The sequence below is a fragment of the Gordionus sp. m RMFG-2023 genome, chromosome 1 (genome assembly GCF_954871325.1).
Source record: "Gordionus sp. m RMFG-2023 chromosome 1, tfGorSpeb1-WG-v2, whole genome shotgun sequence".
Taxonomy (NCBI): domain Eukaryota; kingdom Metazoa; phylum Nematomorpha; class Gordioida; order Chordodea; family Parachordodidae; genus Gordionus; species Gordionus sp. m RMFG-2023.
In genome coordinates, this window is record NC_088775.1 from 51,546,494 (window position 1) to 51,567,200 (window position 20,707).

Genomic DNA, 20,707 nt, shown 5'->3' on the forward strand with positions numbered 1-20,707 from the left:
GATAAGTACTCCTCCAACATTAAATTTTTACAACCCAGATTTACCTATAGGTATTGCAACTGACGTTCGAAAAAAGGTTTAGGTGCAGTGTTATTTCATATTGAAGGAGATGGTAAAGAAAAACCTATTGCGTTCTCATCAAGAACTTTATTAAAATTAGGAACAAATTACATGAACATTGAAAGAGAAGCCTTGTCTATAATATATGCTATAAAGAAATTTTAAGAATATATCATTGGAACAAAATTTACAATTACAGACCATAAACCACTCGTATATATTTTTACAAAAGAACTAAAGGATAACATTTCCATATCGATGCGACTTCAAAAATGGAATTTGACAATGGAAGCACATGATTTCTCAATAATTCACAGACCCGGTAAACGCAATATAGTACAGATTGCTTATCAAGATTACCATAGATGAATACTGAAATGATACAAGATATAGAAATGATTTATGATATATACCAATAAATTTAAAATGAATAATGAAAGTAACAAGTGCTGAGAATGAATTGATGGAAATTAATAATAATATTAGAAGCAATCAAAAACAAAACGTACAAAAATATGGAGGTAGAATTAAGCTTGATGAAAGATTGTCTTTTCAAAGATAATGGAATCATAATACCACGGAAAATGAGAAACGAGATGTTACAAGAGTTACACAAGGGACATCTAGGTGCAGGAAAAACGAAACTATTAGCTAAAGATTATTTATGGTGGCCTGGTAATAACACCAAAATAGATCAAGAGGTAAAAATTGTGATGCATACAACAAATGGGTGGATAATCCACATAATGTACAAAATCCATCGAGAATAGCAACAAAAATATTTGAACGCGTACACATAGATTTTGCCCAATTCGAAGATACCAATTACATGGTATTTGTCGACGCTTATAGCAAGTTCCCGATAATTAAAAGAATGTAGAACATATCAACAGAATCAACTGTAAAAGAATTGATGAGAATTATTAGCTTATTCGGAATACCACACAATATAGGGACTGATAATGGAACTAACTTTACTAGCTACCTATTTAAAAAATTTTGTGAAGATCATGGTATAAAACACATACTAATTGCTAAGATCCATGAAGATGAGTATGAAAAGAAATATGGAAAACAACACTAAAATAGAGTTAGATACAGCTTTGGAAAAAGAGACATAGAAGTAGGAGATAAAATTTGGTACAAAACGTTCAAAAAAAATATATGGGACAAAGGAATCGTGATACATAAAGATAGGAATTTGTCATATAAAAGTAAATACTGGATACAACACTATTAGAAGACATTTAATCAGATAAAGAAAAGATCAACGAACATAATCTCATATAAAAATTCTACAACAAATACACAAGTTTTTAGAGGGGGAAGAAGTGGAGAACAAAATCAAGTTCAATAATCAAGATCGAAAATATTATCTAAGACCTGAAAAGATTTTTAATTATAAATAAAAACAAATTAAAATTTTTTTGATTACATAAAATATACATGTAATGATTTTTTTGGCAATGGACGAATAATGGAAAATTGGAACAAACAAACTCACGAGTAACTCGCAAGTACATGACGATTAGCTTAGGACCGAAGTCGAGAGAGGAAAAACTTTTAAAAAAAAGAGGGAATGTTAAATAGTCAAATAAAATTTTAAATGAAATTAAAATATAAAAAAAAGGATATATTTTTTTATTTTTTATATTTTAAGGTTATTCACAAGTGTATATTTATTTTATTTAAATTATTTTTGATTTTTACCTTAAAAATATTCCTTATATTTTCTGAAATCATTTTTACAAAAGGTTATTCAAAATGTAATTTTTTACTTAACTTAAATTTTATAAAAAGTTTCTTTTAACCGTAAAAGGTCATTATAATTATACTTTTTATTTTGTACAAAATGTATATATACTTTAAAATTTTAACGTAAAAAAAGATAATAAAATGTTTAAAAAATAATTTGTTCTAAATTTTATTCGTAAATTTTCTATCGTCTATTATTGCCTTTCGTAAATTTTATAATACATATAAAAAAAATTGTAAAATAAATATAAAAAAAGACATTTCATAAGAACCCATGAAATCTTAATGTTACCATCATTAAGAGGAAGACAGCCAGTTACCTAAAAAACAAAAGAGAATTTTTTTTAAAAATACTGAACTTGCGTCAATATCAAGTGCATCTCTAGGGATGGCGTGGCTATTATCACATATTGACAAAGGATCTAAAATAGATATCATCTAAAATATAGTAAAGTATAATGAAAAAATATTAAAAATATTATATAACTCAAGATAAATAAATTTATATGCATAAATTTTAGTATATGTTGTGTTCCATATTAAATCAACTCTCTCGATTCTCAATCCCACCCCCTTCGATTTTTGTTAAAAATGAGTATGATGATAAAAATTTTAATCTCAAACTAGGCTTATCTCATGAGATATGAAAATAAATGTGCCCTCTTTAGATTCATCGATATAAAAAAATATGAAAATATCGGTTAAATAAAAATTAATCAATAAAAAAAAATTGTAAAAGAAAAAGTAAATATTTAAACAAAGAGACATATGATCATGAGGGTTTATTGGTAAGCAGGTGCAACAAACGTTTAGAAGTGGTATTTAGTCTCCAGTTCCAGTTAGCATCTAACTATATTGTTGCACCTTTTCGCAAAATGTGACTGCCAATATTTAAAAATAAATAAGTATGGTAGCGATGAAATGGGGTATATAATCGGAAAATTATAATATAGATATTGTTAAATAAGAAGATATTAAAGAATCGTTATAATTATTTTAGGGCTGTTTAATATATATATTGATTGAATATTTTGCTAATAGTAAGATTAATCCAGATGCAGTTTATAACTATAACTATCAATTTCAATTCTAGTTTATAAATATTAATTTAATTTCAAAATAATATTGTAAAAATTAAAATTCATTTACTATAATCAAAGTGAAATTGTTATAAATGGGCCAATATTTTTATTGATAACATGATAAAATACTTTTAGAGTTCGTATATTCCACAGAAAAATAAAATGTTCGAATAAATCGTCACGGTGTATTTTTCGTCTAGCTCTAGAGCATATTGTTTAAAATTATATAATAAACTTTGATTTAAATAAAAAATAGCGATCTAATCAAATAAATCGATTTTTTAATCTTTTATAAATGAATTATAATTTTTGTCAACCCTATTATTTTCTCATTTTTTTTAAAAGTCTCAAAATCCCCTAATAAACAAACGATTTTGTCAACCACCACATTTTCTTCTCAAAAAATTGATCCCACGGAAGGGGCTAATTTGAAGCGCAATAATGAAATAGCTGAATTGAAATCTATCAAATCTCACAAGAAAAGCCGAATCAGTGAGAACGAACCGAAATCATCGCACCAGCTAAAAACACCGTTGTCGACGCAGCCCGAATCTACATGCTTAAAAAATACCGAAAGTGAATCTTGCAAGGATAATAAAGACAAAAATGCTATTTCATTCAATAAATTCAACACTCACCATTCCAGGTCTCACGAACCAAATAACTTCGTACATAAAACCAAGTCTCCAGCTAACATAAATAAACCGTTTAGTCAGAAAACCCTCGAATCTTTGAGAGAAGATAGTTCAAAAATATTGGGCAAAACGCAGCACAAATGGCCCAAAATATCGAAAGCTATCCTTCATTCCATCACTCTATCTAAAGAGGGTCATACCAATATAAACTCCAAAATTTTACAAGAGACCACCGAATTAAAGGCTAATCCTGATATAGACGTGCTGTTGGATGAGGTAGTATTCGTTTCTCCGCATGTTTCTCAAACTACAGAAATCATAACGCTCGATGATGAACCCTATTTTGATGATCCTTTAGACACTATCCCTCTCCCATACGATCCCTTCTATCCTACGTCTACCTCCCCCCCTCTTAGTCCACCTCGCTCCTATTATGCCAGAATTTCCCCTTTACCTCACCTGGCTCCTCCGCCTATCCCTATATTCCAATTATCACTAACCTCCCTGCCTATCCCCTTCTTAAAACCATCTAGTTACGACCTAAATAACCTTCCCGCCACAATCTTACTACACAACGATAGTGATTCTATTCCTTTACCCACTAACTCTTTTCCGTTATATGTACCGCCTACATTTATTGAACCAATGAGGATTACCACCATTCCAGCTCCCCTTAGCCTTTGTCGTATCAGTATAGCTTCACGTTTTAATATGAAGGATTATTCGTGTCTTGCCTTTCGATCTGAAGCTTTATCCAAAGAATTCGAAGCAATTATACCTTTTTCAAAGTCTTTATCGTCGGTCAAAAATATAATTGAGCAAGATAACGGTTTCGCGAACGCAGCCCAAGTTTTTATTTTTTTGTTTTTTATACTAGATTTTCTCGTATTTTGCACCCCAACTAAATTATTAAGTTTACTCTAGCTTTCTTTCTTTATTTATCGATATTTTATACTCATCAAGTTAAATATTAGCATAATTAACTGAAGTCGTAAAAGTAAGTCTTACCACCGAGACTGGGATTCCAGGAGACTGAAAAGTAGTGCTAGAGTTGAGGAACTCGGAAACATGATTAGAATCATATGGATTTATAATGTTTCTGAATATTTCAGGTTCTCATAAATCATTATGAATTCTTGAAACGTTTCAATAAACCTAATTGAAAAGAAACGGGAAATAGTAATACCGAACGGGAAAATGCACTTGTCCTGGATTTCTGCTTACTACTAATATAAAAAAATGATTAACGGCAGTTATTGAAATCGTCATTTTATCGGATCGATATTTTAGTATTTTTTGATAATGGACGATGATTTGAATTATATTCTTTAAAAATATATATAAGACTGATATTTTATATTTATAAGACAAATCTTGATCCTCCATTTTTCGTAAAAGAGAAAGACGTAAATTCCAACATCATCAAAGTTATTGATACTTTAGCCTCCTCAGTTACCAACGTTCAAAGTAAATTTATAATATAGATAATCAAATTATTAGAAATGAATATTTATGGTAAACCTAATTTTTATTTTTGATGTCAAAGTCATTCTATATGAAATTATACTTTTTTAGAATATTTTGTTGAAAATATTAAAGTATTGTCATATTGCAAAAAATCACAAATATACAATTTAATATATAAAATACATTTTATTAATTTAGAATTTAAAAAAAAAATTAAACAGCTAGTAATATAGGCTGCAATAACTTAAAACGAAATATTATTGCGAGATAAAAAGCATGAAATATTAACTTAATATTAATTATTCAAATATTATTTTGGAATATTAAGCTCCACGGTAATGTTATAATTTCCGTTCTAGCATTACCGCCAATGTCGATTACCCTAAGAAATATTTCCGCGAAAACACTTCGGTCGATATATTTCCTAGAATTAATACTCCTAACTAATATTCCATATTTAAATCGGATTCGAATATTTTAGATTATATTTGAGACGAATAATTTTTTGTTTGAATATATTTTAATATTCGCGAATATTATTCAAATAGTAAAAAGTATTTATTATAATAATATTTTTAAATATTAATATTTCCATATAAAATTTTGTAGTTTTTTTTTTATGAATCTAAATTATATCTGTTTTTAGTGAAAAATACCTTAATTTTTAGGGGCAATATTTAATTTTTATTATAACTTTATGTACTAATTTATATAAATATATGGCTGTATTATTAATGTTAAAATATATTCGAGTATACTATGTTCATCACTAATAGTAATTTAGATTCTCTTACCATTATTGCAATAATTTTTTTATAATGGTAATGAATGAATGGGATTAAAAGTTATAAAATTATTTGAATATTAATCGTTCAAATTAATATTCATTTCAATGAATGAAGTGATATTTTCACGATTCGAATATCATTCGAGTCGTTAATATCTATTAATCTATTAATTTGAACAAATAATTTTAAGGACTCTTATTTATTTATTTATTACCATTATAAAAAAGATATATAATTGCCATATGACTAAAAAATTTAAAAACTTCTAGAGTAATCATAATAAGAACTAAAATTATTATTAATTTATTCGAATAATATAAATGGGTATTCAAGAACAATGTGTCGAACCGATAGATATTGCAATTCAGTTACTTTTCGGTTTATACTTTACAGTTTAGTTCCATTCCAGTTATTTTTGAACAACTTTATATCCGCGAATTTTGATTTAGAAATTCTTATCGGCCTTTTCAGTCCCGGTTTTTATAAGTTAAAGATATTTTAAATTTATCATAATATATTTTATTAATTGATTCATAATAATCGGATAAAAATATTTTTAAAAGATGAATAAAAACTAAACTAAAAATTAAAACCAATAATAATTAAAGAAGAATAAGTGAATTATAAATATCAAATAACTTAATATGTCATATTTATACTATTTGAAAAAATATGTGTTATGCCAAACATAAATAAATATAATTTTAAAAACTGTTATGAAGCGTTCGAATATATGGATAACCGTTTGGTTCTATCTTTTTAATTATTTCTTGTAACGGTTCGGAAATTTCGAATGGCTTATTTCCGGTTCATGAATAATATTGGAATAAATGAATTATTCGATGCGTAGAATTGAATTACAAGAATATATTACAGTAAATTATTTCAGGGAATTTAATACCTTTAAAATATCATTGCGAATGTTGCGAATATATTACCGCTACAAAAAAGGCACATTTTCAGTCGGCCCCTTTTAAAATTGTTAAAAATTTCTGGAATTATTTAGATAAGTAAAAAAATGAGAGCCGTTTATTTTCTCTCTCCACACCTAGTTCCCGAGATACAGGTCGAAAGGTGCGAATAATGAAGATTTTCGCACCTGAAATTTTTAATTGCTTTTATCTCAAAAACTTTTTAAGGCATGAATTCTATTAAAATAAATTTAAAAAGAGAATAAATATATCGTCTAGGCAGATTTTTCTGAAAATTATGCCTTGTGGTTCAAGATGAAGTACAAGGATTTCACTGTAAAGCGCAAGTTATCATTTGTCCTTTTGTGATTTATTACAAGAAGTTTAAATCATTTAATTTCTGAATAATATCGGAAGCTTTCATTCATATATCCCAAAAAATGTTTTCCGCTACCTAACAGAAATTTAAAGCCGTTCAAAATAATTTTTTAAAAATTTAATAACCAAATTAACACTGTGATGAAATCAATTTTTATTATAAATTTAACAACTTTTTACCTTTTGTACCGCAGTATATATGTATTTTACAAAACAAGCAATTAATCGTCGTACACAATTAATAATATATATATTTAAAATTCATCATATATTTAATTGCCTTTGAGGCTAATTGTTTCTATCACATCTATTCTCTCCTTTTTTGGGCTCTCGATTTGAAACGGTATAAATTGTTTTCTTATCCGTTTTGGATAACGGCTGCTTGTACTTTCGTTCTCTACCACCGTTTGCTCATTACTGTCGATTTTCATCTTATCATTTATGATGGTGTCTTTGTTTATTGAGTCTTGTATTGGGTCAATGTCTTTGGTCACCAATTCGTGTATAGGATCAATGTCTTTAGTCATTGAGTTTTGTATGGGCTCATTTTCATTCATTTGTGGTGTAGTTTGCATCGTTTCTTCTTCTCTCCCCTCTCTATTTTTTAATTCTGAGTTGTCGAACCTATGTTTTAACTGATTAATATGTCTTCTCCATACCCCTAATTTAGTTTCAACTAAAAACGTCATTGGTCCTGTTCTTTTAACGATGATACCTGGTATCCAATTATCTTTTTTAAAATCCTTTGCATATATTTTTTCATTTATATTAAAAAAACCTGGTAACTGAGGTATATATGGATGAGGATAAACTGGTTTTATTAATTGTAAAGGTCCTATGGGTTGAAATTTAAGCATAATTGAACTTGGTGATTGTTTTGTGGTTATTTGTGGCGTAGATAATTAAACAAAAAATCTTATTTTATTATAATCATTATGTTTTTTTAAAAAAATTTTAAAAGTTTGTACTAATCGCTCCGCTTCTCCGTTGGTTCTAGGGTGGTATGGGGCACTATATACAATTTTTAATTGATAATTGTTTGCAAAATAAACTAAATTCTCTACTTTGAAATGGGGGGTAATTTTCCGTAACAATCGTATTGGGGTAACCGAAAATAGCAAAAAGTTTTAACAACAATTTTCTTACTTCAGTAAAATTATTCGTCGTCATTTTTTGTATTTCAGGCCATTTACTAAAACTATCTATTATTACTAGGTATATATCTCCGTTAATTGGTCCGGCAAAATCTAAATAAATTCTTCCCCATGGTTTATTTGCTGAGGGCCATTTCCCTATGATCGTTTTATTGCCAGGATTATTTCTTTGACATAATTCACAATTCTTACCGTGTAATTCGATATCTTCGTTAATATTCGGCCACCAAACGTTCTCTTGTGCCAATAATTTTGTTTTAGTATAACCCTGATGCCCCATATGTAAAAAAGACAAAATATTTACTTGTAATTTTTTTGGAATTATGGTTCTTAAGCCCCATAATATACACCCTGCCTCCATCGTGAGTTCATTTCGGCGCTGGAAAAACGGTTTAAGATTTTCCTCTATCATCTTTGGCCATCCAGTTGTAAGGTAACGTGAAACCTTTGATAATACCGGGTCATTTTATGTGTGTGCTTTTATATCTAACGCTGAAATAAATTGTGGAGCATCCGATACTATTAAATTAATATCTAACTTCCCAAGCAGATGGTTTACCGTCAATTGGAAACCGGGAAAGCATATCCGCATTACTATTTTTTTTCGTCCCTCGAAGTTGCAATTCATAATCATAATTTGCTAGTAGTAATGACCATCTTACTAATCTTGATGACATATCTGTTATTCTTTTATGTGGATTAAGTAACGATATTAGGGGTTTATGGTCAGTAATGATAATGAAATGTCTGCCAATTAAATATTGTTTAAATTTAATTAATCCAAATATAATTGCTAAAGCCTCACGCTCTATCTGACTGTAATTTCGTTCGGCAGCATTTAATGTTCGAGACGCGTATCCAATCGGTTTTTCCTCGTTGTTAATGATATGAGATATAACTGATCCTATTCCATGTTGAGACGCATCAGCAGCTAGAATTATCAGTTTTTTCGGATTATAATGTGTTAAAATTGGTGCTTCTGATATTAATTTTTTAAATTTATTAATCACAATTGTTTCATTATTTGTCTATTTCTATGGCACATCTTTCCTTAAAAGCCTATATAATGGAGCGGCAATAGTCGAAAAATTGTTTATAAATTTTTGATAATAATTTATTATACCGATAAAGGCTTGTAATTCTTTGACGTTTTTTGGTAATGGTGCGTCTAAAATTGCATTGACATTCTTATTTGTTGTCGTAATTCCCTCTTCGCTAACGGTATGACCTAAGAATTCAATCTTTTCTTTAAAAAAATCACATTTTTTTAGATTTAATTTCATACCGTTTATTGCTAACGTCTTTAATACATTTATCAAATTTTTCTTATGACTCTCAATTGATTCCCCCGTAATTATTATATTGTCCAAATATACCGCTACTCCAGGTAATCCCTTTAATAATGAATCTTTGCTTGTTGAAAAATCGCTGGCGCTGAGGCTACCCCAAACGGAAGTCGTGTGAAACGATACAATCCACTAGGCGTGTTGATTACTAACAGCTTTTTTGCCTCCTCATCTAGCTCTATTTGAAAATACGCTTCGGATAAATCTAATACTGTATATTTACACCCATTACCTAGTGTGACTAATAATTCATTAATTCTGGGTAAAGGATATTTATCTATCAAAATATTTGCATTAACCGTTTGTCTGAAATCACCGCAAATTCGTAAAGATCCATCTTTCTTCAATACGGGTACAATCGGAGAAGCGATATTCGAGTATTTTAGTCTTTCTAAAACTCCCATGGATTCCAGTCGTTGTAATTCCGTTTCGAGTTTTGCCTTCCACGCAAATGGTATCGGTCTACTTTTCATACATTGAAACTCTGGGTTAGATTTTACTGCTAAACTGGCCTTAAAACCTCTTAGTAAACCTTTAGTGAATAATAAGGAAAATTTATGTACAATATTATCCTCCCAAACCTCATTAACTATATTACATTGATTTATTTTTATTAATTTTAATTTGTTTATTAGGTTTCTACCTATCAAGTTAATCCCATTGTTTACAATAATAAATTCATGATATATAACTTTATTCATATAATTAACGGGTAATATACACTTACCTTTAATATTGATCATTACATTATTATAAGATTTTAAAATAATATCCGTTTTTGTTACTGGTATTTTTAAACAGTAAACGTCTTCTATATTCAAAATGGAGACTGCCGATCCTGTGTCAATTAAAAATTTAATATAAATTTTATCTATCAATAATTTCACCTCAAATTTTTTTCGAGACTCCTCTGGAAATTCCCAATCCTCAAAACTTTCTCGCTCATTTTCTGGAACACCTATCGTTCGAATATATTCCTTCTTTCCACGATTCCTTCTGCATACTTTTTGTAAATGTCCTTTTATCCCACAATTATGGCAGATGGCATTCAAATTAGGGCACTTAGGTTTTATGTGATCTCCTAATCCGCAACAATAGCAAATAATTTTTGGTACTGATTTGTACTTGTCATGCTCCCTTGTTACTGTTTTTGAGATTTTATTTATCTCCTTCCCTGCAGATAATTTTTCATACGACATCATTTCTGTAGTCTCCATTGCGGTTGCGATTTGTATTACACTTTCCCATGTCAAGTCCTGCGTGTTAAATAATTTCATTAATATTTTTCCATTATTAATTCCTGACACTAATTTGTCTCGCAATACTGTATTATACATATCTTTAAATTCACACGTCTTTGCCCTTATCTTTAATTTATTAATATACTCTACGATGGTTTCATCTTTTTCTTGTTCCATTTTAAAAAAATAATATCTTTCTAATAGGAAGTTTGTCTTCTTCATATAATAATTTTTTAAAAGTTTAATTATGTCATCATATGATATTTTCTTTAATGTCTTTGTCAAACACAAATTAAATAATTTAGAATCTCTAATCCTATATTCGCTAATAAAAATGTTTTTTTATCTTCTATTTTTGCGATTTTAAAAATGAATTCCATTTTTGATAAATAAACTTTCATATTGCACTCCTTTATATTATATTTCTCCATTTGAAACGACTGCGCCATTGTGATGAAATCAATTTTTATTATAAATTTAACAACTTTTTACCTTTTGTACCGCAGTATATATATATTTTACAAAACAAACAATTAATCGTCGTACACAATTAATAATATATATATTTAAAATTCATCATATATTTAATTGCCTTTGAGGCTAATTGTTTCTATTACAAACACGTTACTTTTAAGTTACTTATATATATTTCTTTCATAATATTTATGATATTCCATATACACTTCTATTTATTTTTAGATAAAATGAGCACATCAACAAATTTAATTAAATATTATTTTATTAGTTACAAGAAACTTTACCTATGTGACATGCCCTTGTTTTTCCTGATTGTAACATTTCCATTCCAATTATTTTTTTGTTGAATTTATTTCTTAGAATGTGCTTAATTTTTTATTTATAATATTCATTCAGTTTTTAAATATTTTTTTTATATTTTAAATTGAAAAAAGATAATTAAATATTATTTTATTAGACGCTTTACCGATGTGATATGCCCTTGTTTTTCCTGATTGTAACATTTCCATTCCAATTATTTTTTTGTTGAATTTATTTCTTATAGAATGTGCTTAATTTTTTATTTATAATATTCATTCAGTTTTTAAAATTTTTTTTGTATTTTAATGAAAAAAGATAGATTTAAGTATAAAATCAACTTAATGGCCATACCAGACCTTTTGAGCTCATAAGGTCAGTAGATATCAATAAAAAATCGAACTTTGCTAAATATTAAAAAACTAGTTGATAACCCGTCAAGAATGACGGGAATAATAAAATCTTGAACTGTTATATGAAATTTTTTTTAAATACATTTTTTTATATAAATTAAATGACAAATTTTAGTGATTATTTATTCATTTTATTAAATCTAATATAAAATATATGAAATTGTAATCAAAAATATAGGGTAGATATTGATAAATTGGTATTGTATGTCATTTCCAGAGTTTAAATATTGTTGAGATAAAATTTTTATACTGGCATATTTTGGGGTGGTAATATGAGATAAATGTTTATTTTTCAATTGGCTAAATGTAATTTAAATTTATTTGTTAAATGTAATAAGTACTTAGGATTAGTGAGGGAGGTTAATTTTCTGGCATGGGAAGATATTGATAAATAGGTATTTTATACTATTTGCAGAATCCCGTACTGTGGTTGAGAAAAATTTTTTTTACTGCCATATTTTGGGGTGGTAAATAATTTAAATTTATTTGTTAAATCTAAATTGTAATATAATTGTATATTTCTATTTTTTTCTATTAATTTTATCATCTGCTTACTATTTGTAATTTATCATCTGCTTTATTATTTAATATATTTTTATTTATAACTAATAAACCCTCAATTTCTCTAACCTTACTCTGCCCAATTTTAATTTTTCTACAAATAGATATAATGTAAGTGAATAATAAAATATTAAATTTTAGGAAATTCAGGAAGCCGAATATTAAATTTAAAGAAATTCGCAAAGCCAAATTAATGAAGCCTGCTTCTTAAAGCAAGCATGGAGCTTTCATGCTTAAGGTTTATAACCTAAATAAAAACGACAAAATTATTATTAAAGAGTCATTAATAGAGTTACAAGATGACACCTAATTTTTATTTTTAGCATATTTATTTTTTAACTTTTCTCAAATTTAAAAAAAAGCATATTTTTCGAAAAAAGTCATTTTTGTCACTTTTGACGCTTGAAATCTCAGGAAATATTTACGATACCTTCTAATAACGTTTTCTTAGTATTCGAAATTTTATCAAAATTAAAAAGATCGGACTGAAAAGTTATCGTGATTTGGAATTACCCTATTAATATATTCTAAAAGAAATAGCCAAAATATAAATAAACAAGAATTTTGGACTAAATCTATGTAACTTTTATATGAATGGGACCATTTATATAGAAATTAATAATAAAATTGACAAAATAGGTGAAATTTTCATGGATTTAATATTTATTATTTTTTAAATTTTGACGCATTTATTGACAAATTTTAAATAAAACTAAATTGATATTTATTTTATATATATTTTAAAAAGGTTTTCAGAGGAGTTATAATATTTCAATTTTTTTTTATCATAAAATAATTAATCATTAATAAAATATATGATTCACTTTTTTAAATAGAACCTTGTGATTTGCTAGGGGGGAATCTCAAGTGGTAAATTTTTTAAAATTTATACAAATTCTTAAGATTAATAATACTAAGAAAAAAATATATCTTAGCAATTAAGTGACTCGTGAATTTTTTTGGTTAAAGCATGAGTTAGCAGGTCGTGAATAAATAATTATTCTCGCACTCACCTCTAATCACAATTTACATTTTTTCTTTAATTATTAGGATGTTTGAGGCTAAGGTAACTTTTTGTTAAAGTATGGGAAGGTTAGGAAATATATAATTTTTAATTTTTTTGAAAGCCCTATAAATCAGAAAGTTTTAAATTAATCATATATATCGAAAATAGAAGGAATAACTATAATACCATAACTCTTATTTATCAGATAATCAAGGGGACACCTCCTCCAAAGTACATCCAGAAGACGAATCATATCCTATTAAATTAAAACCCGTCCTCCTTCCTGTACAGGATAAATCCACCAGGCCAGACGATCTCAATCAAGCATTATCCCTAGCAATCGAAAAACTGACACGAAAAATAACTAAGAAAAAATCTTCCAATCACAATAATCACTCGAATCGTCATAACTCTTCTAAATATCGCACTCAAACGTCCCCCAACTACCACCAAAACAAGAAATCGCTGCAACAATATAACAAACCCCCCCTATCTTTCGCCATAAAAAATGAGCTGGAACCTGGAATAATATTAGATTTGGCTGAAAAGGTTGAGCGGGAGGAAGGTCTAGTAGAGCGATTGAAGCCAGTTTGCTCAGTCAAAGAAAAACTACTTTTCAAGGTCAAACGGATGAATGGTAAAAAAAAATTAGATTCTTAATTTACTTTAAAAAATTTATAATATTTGTTTTTGAATGTTAATTTTTTGTTTAGAATTATTAAAAAAAAATAACTGTTTGTTTTGATTTTTTTATATATCAATTATTTCAACTAAATATTCACCATTCTCAAAAGATTGTTTTTTATATGTATGCGATGATGTTAATATAAATTTGAGTATCTAAAAGCGCCTTTTACTTTGGATGGTTAAGAATACAAGATAAAGTAATAATATAAAATTTGGGGAGATATTTAAAAATTGAATCTATCTACGGAGAATGTTTCGAAGTATTTTCCTTAGAAATTCTCCACATTTGTTTTTGAATATTAGTTTTGCAAACAGAAAAATCACCAGATACTTCTATTTCTGATTCGACACTATCTTCTCGGAAGAATATGTATTCAGTGAACATTATAAATAAAAAAAATCTCTAAACTTCTTATAGAATAAATTATCCAGATTTAAAGCATTTCCAACCTCTGAATAAGTAATTTTACCCTTATATTTAATAAATTTGAATTGGCCATTATTCCTTCTCTATTTCTCTACAAATGACGCTCTAATTCTATTTATAAAATATAACAAAGGGCTCTTATAACCAGGGATCCAAACCGAAACGAATATCGGTTCAGTATCGCATAAAAATAACGGTTCAAGGTTCGGTTCATAAAAAATAAAAATATCGGTTCGGTTTGAACCTCTAAAAACCGGTTTGAAAACTTTTGTATTCAAACCTACATTTGAATTATGTATAGGGAAGAATTTTTTTATTATTTCATCATTAAAATAAAAAACACACGTAAAACCTTCATTTTTATTAATTGCACATTATAAAATAATATTTAATTTTTAAATATAACAAATAAATATCAATGATTAATTTTAATATGAACAATATTTAACTTTATTTACTTAAAATTTTTTTATTAAGCCGCACAATTAATATATTTTCAAGATTCATCTCACTCAAATTATATCTATAGGGAGATAGTATAAATTTAATGGTTGAAAAACATATTTTCACACTAACTTGGGTAGCCGGCACTAGTATGATATCAGACGATTTACATAATTCTGAGTATCAATTACTCTGATTTCTCCAATAGTCTAAAATCCTAGGTTATTTAGAATAATTAACTAAAACATTTCTAATAATCTCCGATTTTTGTAACAGATTTTGTTTGTTACTATCTTTTTTTTTTAGAAGAGTTTCTACTAAATCCTCTTCATATGAAGATATATTAACCGGCTTTGATTCACCTTTACTAGAATTCTACTCATAATAAAGTTTAATTCCATGTTATGCCATATTTTAATAATATGCTCTCTAGCCTGGTTTTTTCTTCTTCAGTCAGAAGCATTTTATATCCATATAATTGAAATTAAAAATATCATTAAAAAGATCTTATTATTTTTTATGAATAGATGGAAAATTATATAAAGTAAAATAAAAGTATTAATTAAATTTATAAGATATAATATAATATTATTAATATCTTAAATCTAGATATAAGTATGACAAAAAGGCATTGTTGTTTAAAAGTTGTTTCTCTAAAATTCATATCTATTATTGAACATAGTGTGAAATAAAAATAGAAATTTCTAATTTAGTTTTTAGCCATATGCCATAAAAATCCCTTAAAGTTAGCTTAAGTAGCTCGTATAGCTACTTTTGGTTATAGGATGTTTATAAACCTTATAATTGCTTCCCATTCCAAAGCTGTAAAATAAAGTTCATTATGATACTTGAGTGGTCTGCTGTTAAAAATGACCAACTCAGTACAAGCTTCTATTATTTCTTTATTTAGATTTATTGTTTGTTCTTTTAATGTTTCTTCTATCGTCTGTTGAGTTGATGAGATCTAACTTTTTTATTTTATTAGGCTTTTGTTGTGATATTTTGTTAATTTTATCTAAATCTAGAAGAGTGGTTCTTTTGGCGCTCAAGATTTGCTCCATGGTGGCTTTTCACATTTATTTGACAATCAGTAATATTACATTTTGATGTGTCATTTATAATACTATATGTAAATATTTTATATATTGGATTTAATTTAGGCATTATAATTCATAAGCTTAAAATATTTAAAAAATAAATTAGCAATATACTATATTTATAAAAATTATGACGGACACTTATCAATCAAATGTGATTGATAATAATCTTCAAAACAATTCGAATATAATTAAAATTTTTGCAATATACTAGTAATAACTTACACATGATTTTATAAGCATAAATTTAAATGTTTTATTCTCGCACAATCATAATATCTTATATATGTCATCCTTGAGGATTTCCACGTAAAGTAGACAATATATATTTCAAATATGAAAATTCACGTTCTACCCTTACCTAAAATAGATAGTTATCTTTATAAAATTATTGTACTTGTGTCGCCGGTACAGCCATGAAGATTCTAGATAAGATATATAATTCTGGATATATTGAAAAATTTTCTTCCCAGAATTTTAAAATATTTATATCCTTATTTATTTTCTTAACTTCTGAGAACTTTACTATTAAGATCCTCCTTTCTATCTGATGATAATTTGATTTTTTTTTCTCTATCTAAAATAAAATATCAAGATCATCAATGCTGCTATCATTATTGTTATTAACACTACAACCAATAGGTATTGTCGTAGTTTCCAATATATTGTAAATAATGGAGTTTTGCTTATGCCATAAATCCTTAAGATGATCTTTAGCCATTTGTTTTTGCTCAATACTCAATAAAACTTGTTATCGAGGGTCTAAAATGGAAGTATATGCAATACTATTTTGGAAATATTGTTGCTCTCTAATTTTCATGTTTTCTAATATTTCGTATATAAAAAAAGGACTGTAAATTTTTCTAAATCTAATTGTCATCTAATTCATATGCCTTAAAATCAAATAAACATAATTGTTCCGATTGTAATCTTAATATTGTTATTTTTAAAGGAACTAATACACTAGTAAGGCCCTTTATTTGGCACCAATCATCTTCCGACAAAATGACTTCACATGCTCCTATAATAAAATCATCAAAATTTAAATAATATTGAAGGGGTAGGGTTGAAACCTTGGTTGATTTGATATGGAATTCACCATATATTTATCTATACTTCAAATAAAATATTTGTATTTTCTTCATATGGGCAAGCTAGTGCCGCGCCGGGCAAAACCAGAAAAAGTTAATTTGTGGTAAGACCGGTGGAAGAATATAAGAGCGGGCTTGACAAAAAATTTAACCAAATAAGGATTACATTTGATCATAATCTTGAATTTTAATTTTATCCCAATTTTTCACGTAAATTTTTAAATAATTGGGCCGGACAAATTTAACGAAAAATCGGAATCGGGCCGGGTGAAAGCAATTTACAGACATCGAAGAGAAAGTTGTAATGGAGAGCAAACTGGGTGGGATAGTAATTTTAATTAATTAAAACATTTTCTTAATAAATTTTATACAAATTTTCAAGATGAGTTTTATATTTATTTTGTTAAGCCAGTTGAATAGAAATACAACAGAATAAATATGCACAAATTTTATATAAATTTATTAGCTATGTGCTTTGGGCGTTTTGAATATTTTTAAAAAGTATTTTACATCCGAGCGGCCTTGGCGCGGGCTTCCAGTTCTCTTATATTTATAAACAATAAATGCAAATTTTGAAATGTTTAATTAAGATGTTTTCAAGTTTTTCGATATATTTCTTTATATTTTTTTAGCCGAAATATCGAACACGAGTTTATTAGACGTGGTAGATAACGTAATTGAAGTTGAGAATAATAATGACAGAACGGTTAATCGAAATATTAATTTGGCTAGAAACGAAGAAGTTCCCGATTCTGCTACCCATTTATGGAAAAGAGAAAAGGTCAAATTTGATTCACGTGCTTATATTTATTAATTTTAATTGTATCCGAAGTATGTAATGACTATTATTTATTTCTCCAGTATTTTCAAAAATATTTTCTCAGTATAATAACAAAATAGTAGGTATTTTATTAATTTTATCAGTGAGGCTACGTTTTAATTCTGAGTATTCAGTATTTATTCTGAGCGTTTAAAGTTTTTTTATTCTTAGTATTTCAATTTTAATTCTGACCGATTAAATATGAGCCCTTCTTATATTATCTTACTACATATATTTCTAACATATTATTCCTACCTTAACCTCGTCGAGATTAATATAAAACTTTACAGGATAAAAAATCTCTTAGCCACAGGTTCCACTCAAACCACGATTTTTTCGTAATTACATATTAGAGCTCCATCACTAGTCAAATTATTATTAGTTATAAAAATAGATTTTTTTACTAATCAAAAACTTTAATACTCATATTCTATTATTTATTTTGACTAAATATTAATTTTATACTACTAAAAATTAAAAAAATATATGATATCAAAAAATAGTTAACATTTCATAAAAATATTGGAGCTTTTAATTATTCACCTATATTTAAAACTTATAATTATAATTTATGTCAGAAATGTAAAGAAAGTTTTTTTAATAAATAAAAACTCAATTACTGCTAAATAAACGAATTGTTTAATATTGAAGTATTTTCAAAAATTGAATCACCAACAACGAGTTGCCGAAGAAGTTAAAGTAGCGTTAAAGCCTTTTTACAATAAAGGTGAGATCGATAAACAACAATACAAAGATATTATGAAACGAGCTGTAATCAAGGTACAAAATATTTTAAAAAACCATCTCATCCTAAGTAATAAATACCGATTTTTTAATCAAATGTGTTTTTAACAGAACCCTAATGTTTGATTTCGCACATTTAGAACCAAATTAGTGAGGTTCAGATTAAACCACTTAACTACACAGGCGCGTACGCATGAATTTGCTGTAGGGGAGGGGGATAATTAAATTTTTTTAAGATAAAATTATTGTTATTTAAAAATATCAAACATAAATTTATTAGGACTGATAACTATTTCTAATATACAATTTTAAATTAATGTGAATTATAAAAAATTAAATATATAAACCGGCATATAAAAAACTACAAAATAAATGTGAATTATAAAATATTAAGTGGATATAACCAGCATATCACTATAAAATAAATGACCCAATAGAAACTTAATTTTTAGCCTTTAAATATAAAGTATAAAAAATTTAAATGTTGGTAATATAAAATAATACACAAGTTTCTTAGGAATAATTGTATTTTGTATGTAATAACTTATAAAGTATTCATGAAGAAATATATAACACATTAAAAAATAAATGTGCACAAATAATATTGAAGCCTATTATATATTTATAATGTAAAATCCAATCTTCGTTGGGATTGAGTTAATTTTTCAATTTTCTTATCCGTGCTTGGCGTCAAATATTTACGAATATTTAAAAGGGCCAAACTATTCGATCTACTTTCAGAAGTTGTACTTCTTAGGTATGTTTTTATTCTTCTTAAAAAGAGAATGTTCTCTCATTAGTTGCAGTACTAATGGGAAGAGTTGCTAATATATATATATATAATAATTTTAATACATTGGGAAAATAATCTAAAAGATGTTTGAAATGATGCAAAGCATCCATAGCCTTTTTTGGGAATCGATCACCATAGTTGGCATTCAGCTAATAAGGCATCATGAGATACTTTCTTCTTGATAAAAATCTGCTAAATATATATATTTTTTTCTATCACCATCTGAAAAAGGTTGGGAAGGTTTTTGTCGAAGTAATATCTGCAGATTGGTAAGTGCTGCCCGATGAATTTAAAACCGTTCATTTATATGGGTTATAAATGTATCTAAGAAAGGAATAAAGTCATTTATTTTATAATACTCTTCTACTGACCCTATATTAATGTTTGGACGATGAACATGCCTTGCTGCAAGTCGAGGGAGACAATTAAACTCGTATAGCTCTACTTTTGACTCAACAATAACATAAAATATGAAATTCTTCATCAACAATAGACCTAATTTCCTTGAGTTCTAATAAAATGCTCCCCGCTATCCTCATAGTCTCAATCAAGCCAATGTCTTGTTTTTGAAAAGTATTAAATAAAATAAGTGTAATTAATTAATTTATTATTACATTCTAATGAGGAAAAATTTGGTATAAGTATTGAATCCAATAATTTACTTTAAGGAAATATCTATTTCAGGCCATTGTGATATTTCAGTAAGAGCATTAATAATCTGTTCTTCTAACTTCATAAAAGCTGTTACTGCTTGATGGCGAAGACTTCATCTTGCTGGACAATCTTTTTGCAATTTCTTTCTCCTTGTTGGACAAGGAGTTTGAGAAATAATTTTGTTTAAAATATTTTGTCGCTTGGAATATTCCATTAATGCAGAATCCCCTAATTCTTTAAATTTTACGAAACCACGAAAATTACCTTCATTATAAATTCAAGCTTCCTGAATCCAAATTGCCACGTAATTCTATGCCCTGCATTCCACAATAAAGAATGGCCTCAATAGTTAGTTTGATCTTACATCTATTTTCTTTTG

General features: G+C 27.3%; 1 protein-coding gene across 3 annotated transcripts in view; it reads left to right on the forward strand.

Annotated features, from left to right (window-relative positions):
* The window catches only part of LOC135922251 (uncharacterized), a 70,791-nt gene that overhangs the window by 49,033 nt on the left and 1,051 nt on the right, over positions 1–20,707 (forward strand). For all 3 annotated transcript variants that reach the window (XM_065456665.1, XM_065456664.1, XM_065456666.1), the window contains 5 exons: positions 3,243–4,381; positions 4,900–4,999; positions 13,777–14,208; positions 17,950–18,098; positions 18,789–18,917. In XM_065456665.1, coding sequence (XP_065312737.1) covers positions 3,243–4,381; positions 4,900–4,999; positions 13,777–14,208; positions 17,950–18,098; positions 18,789–18,917 — 1,949 coding nt within the window. The remainder of the gene's footprint in view (positions 1–3,242; positions 4,382–4,899; positions 5,000–13,776; positions 14,209–17,949; positions 18,099–18,788; positions 18,918–20,707) is intronic.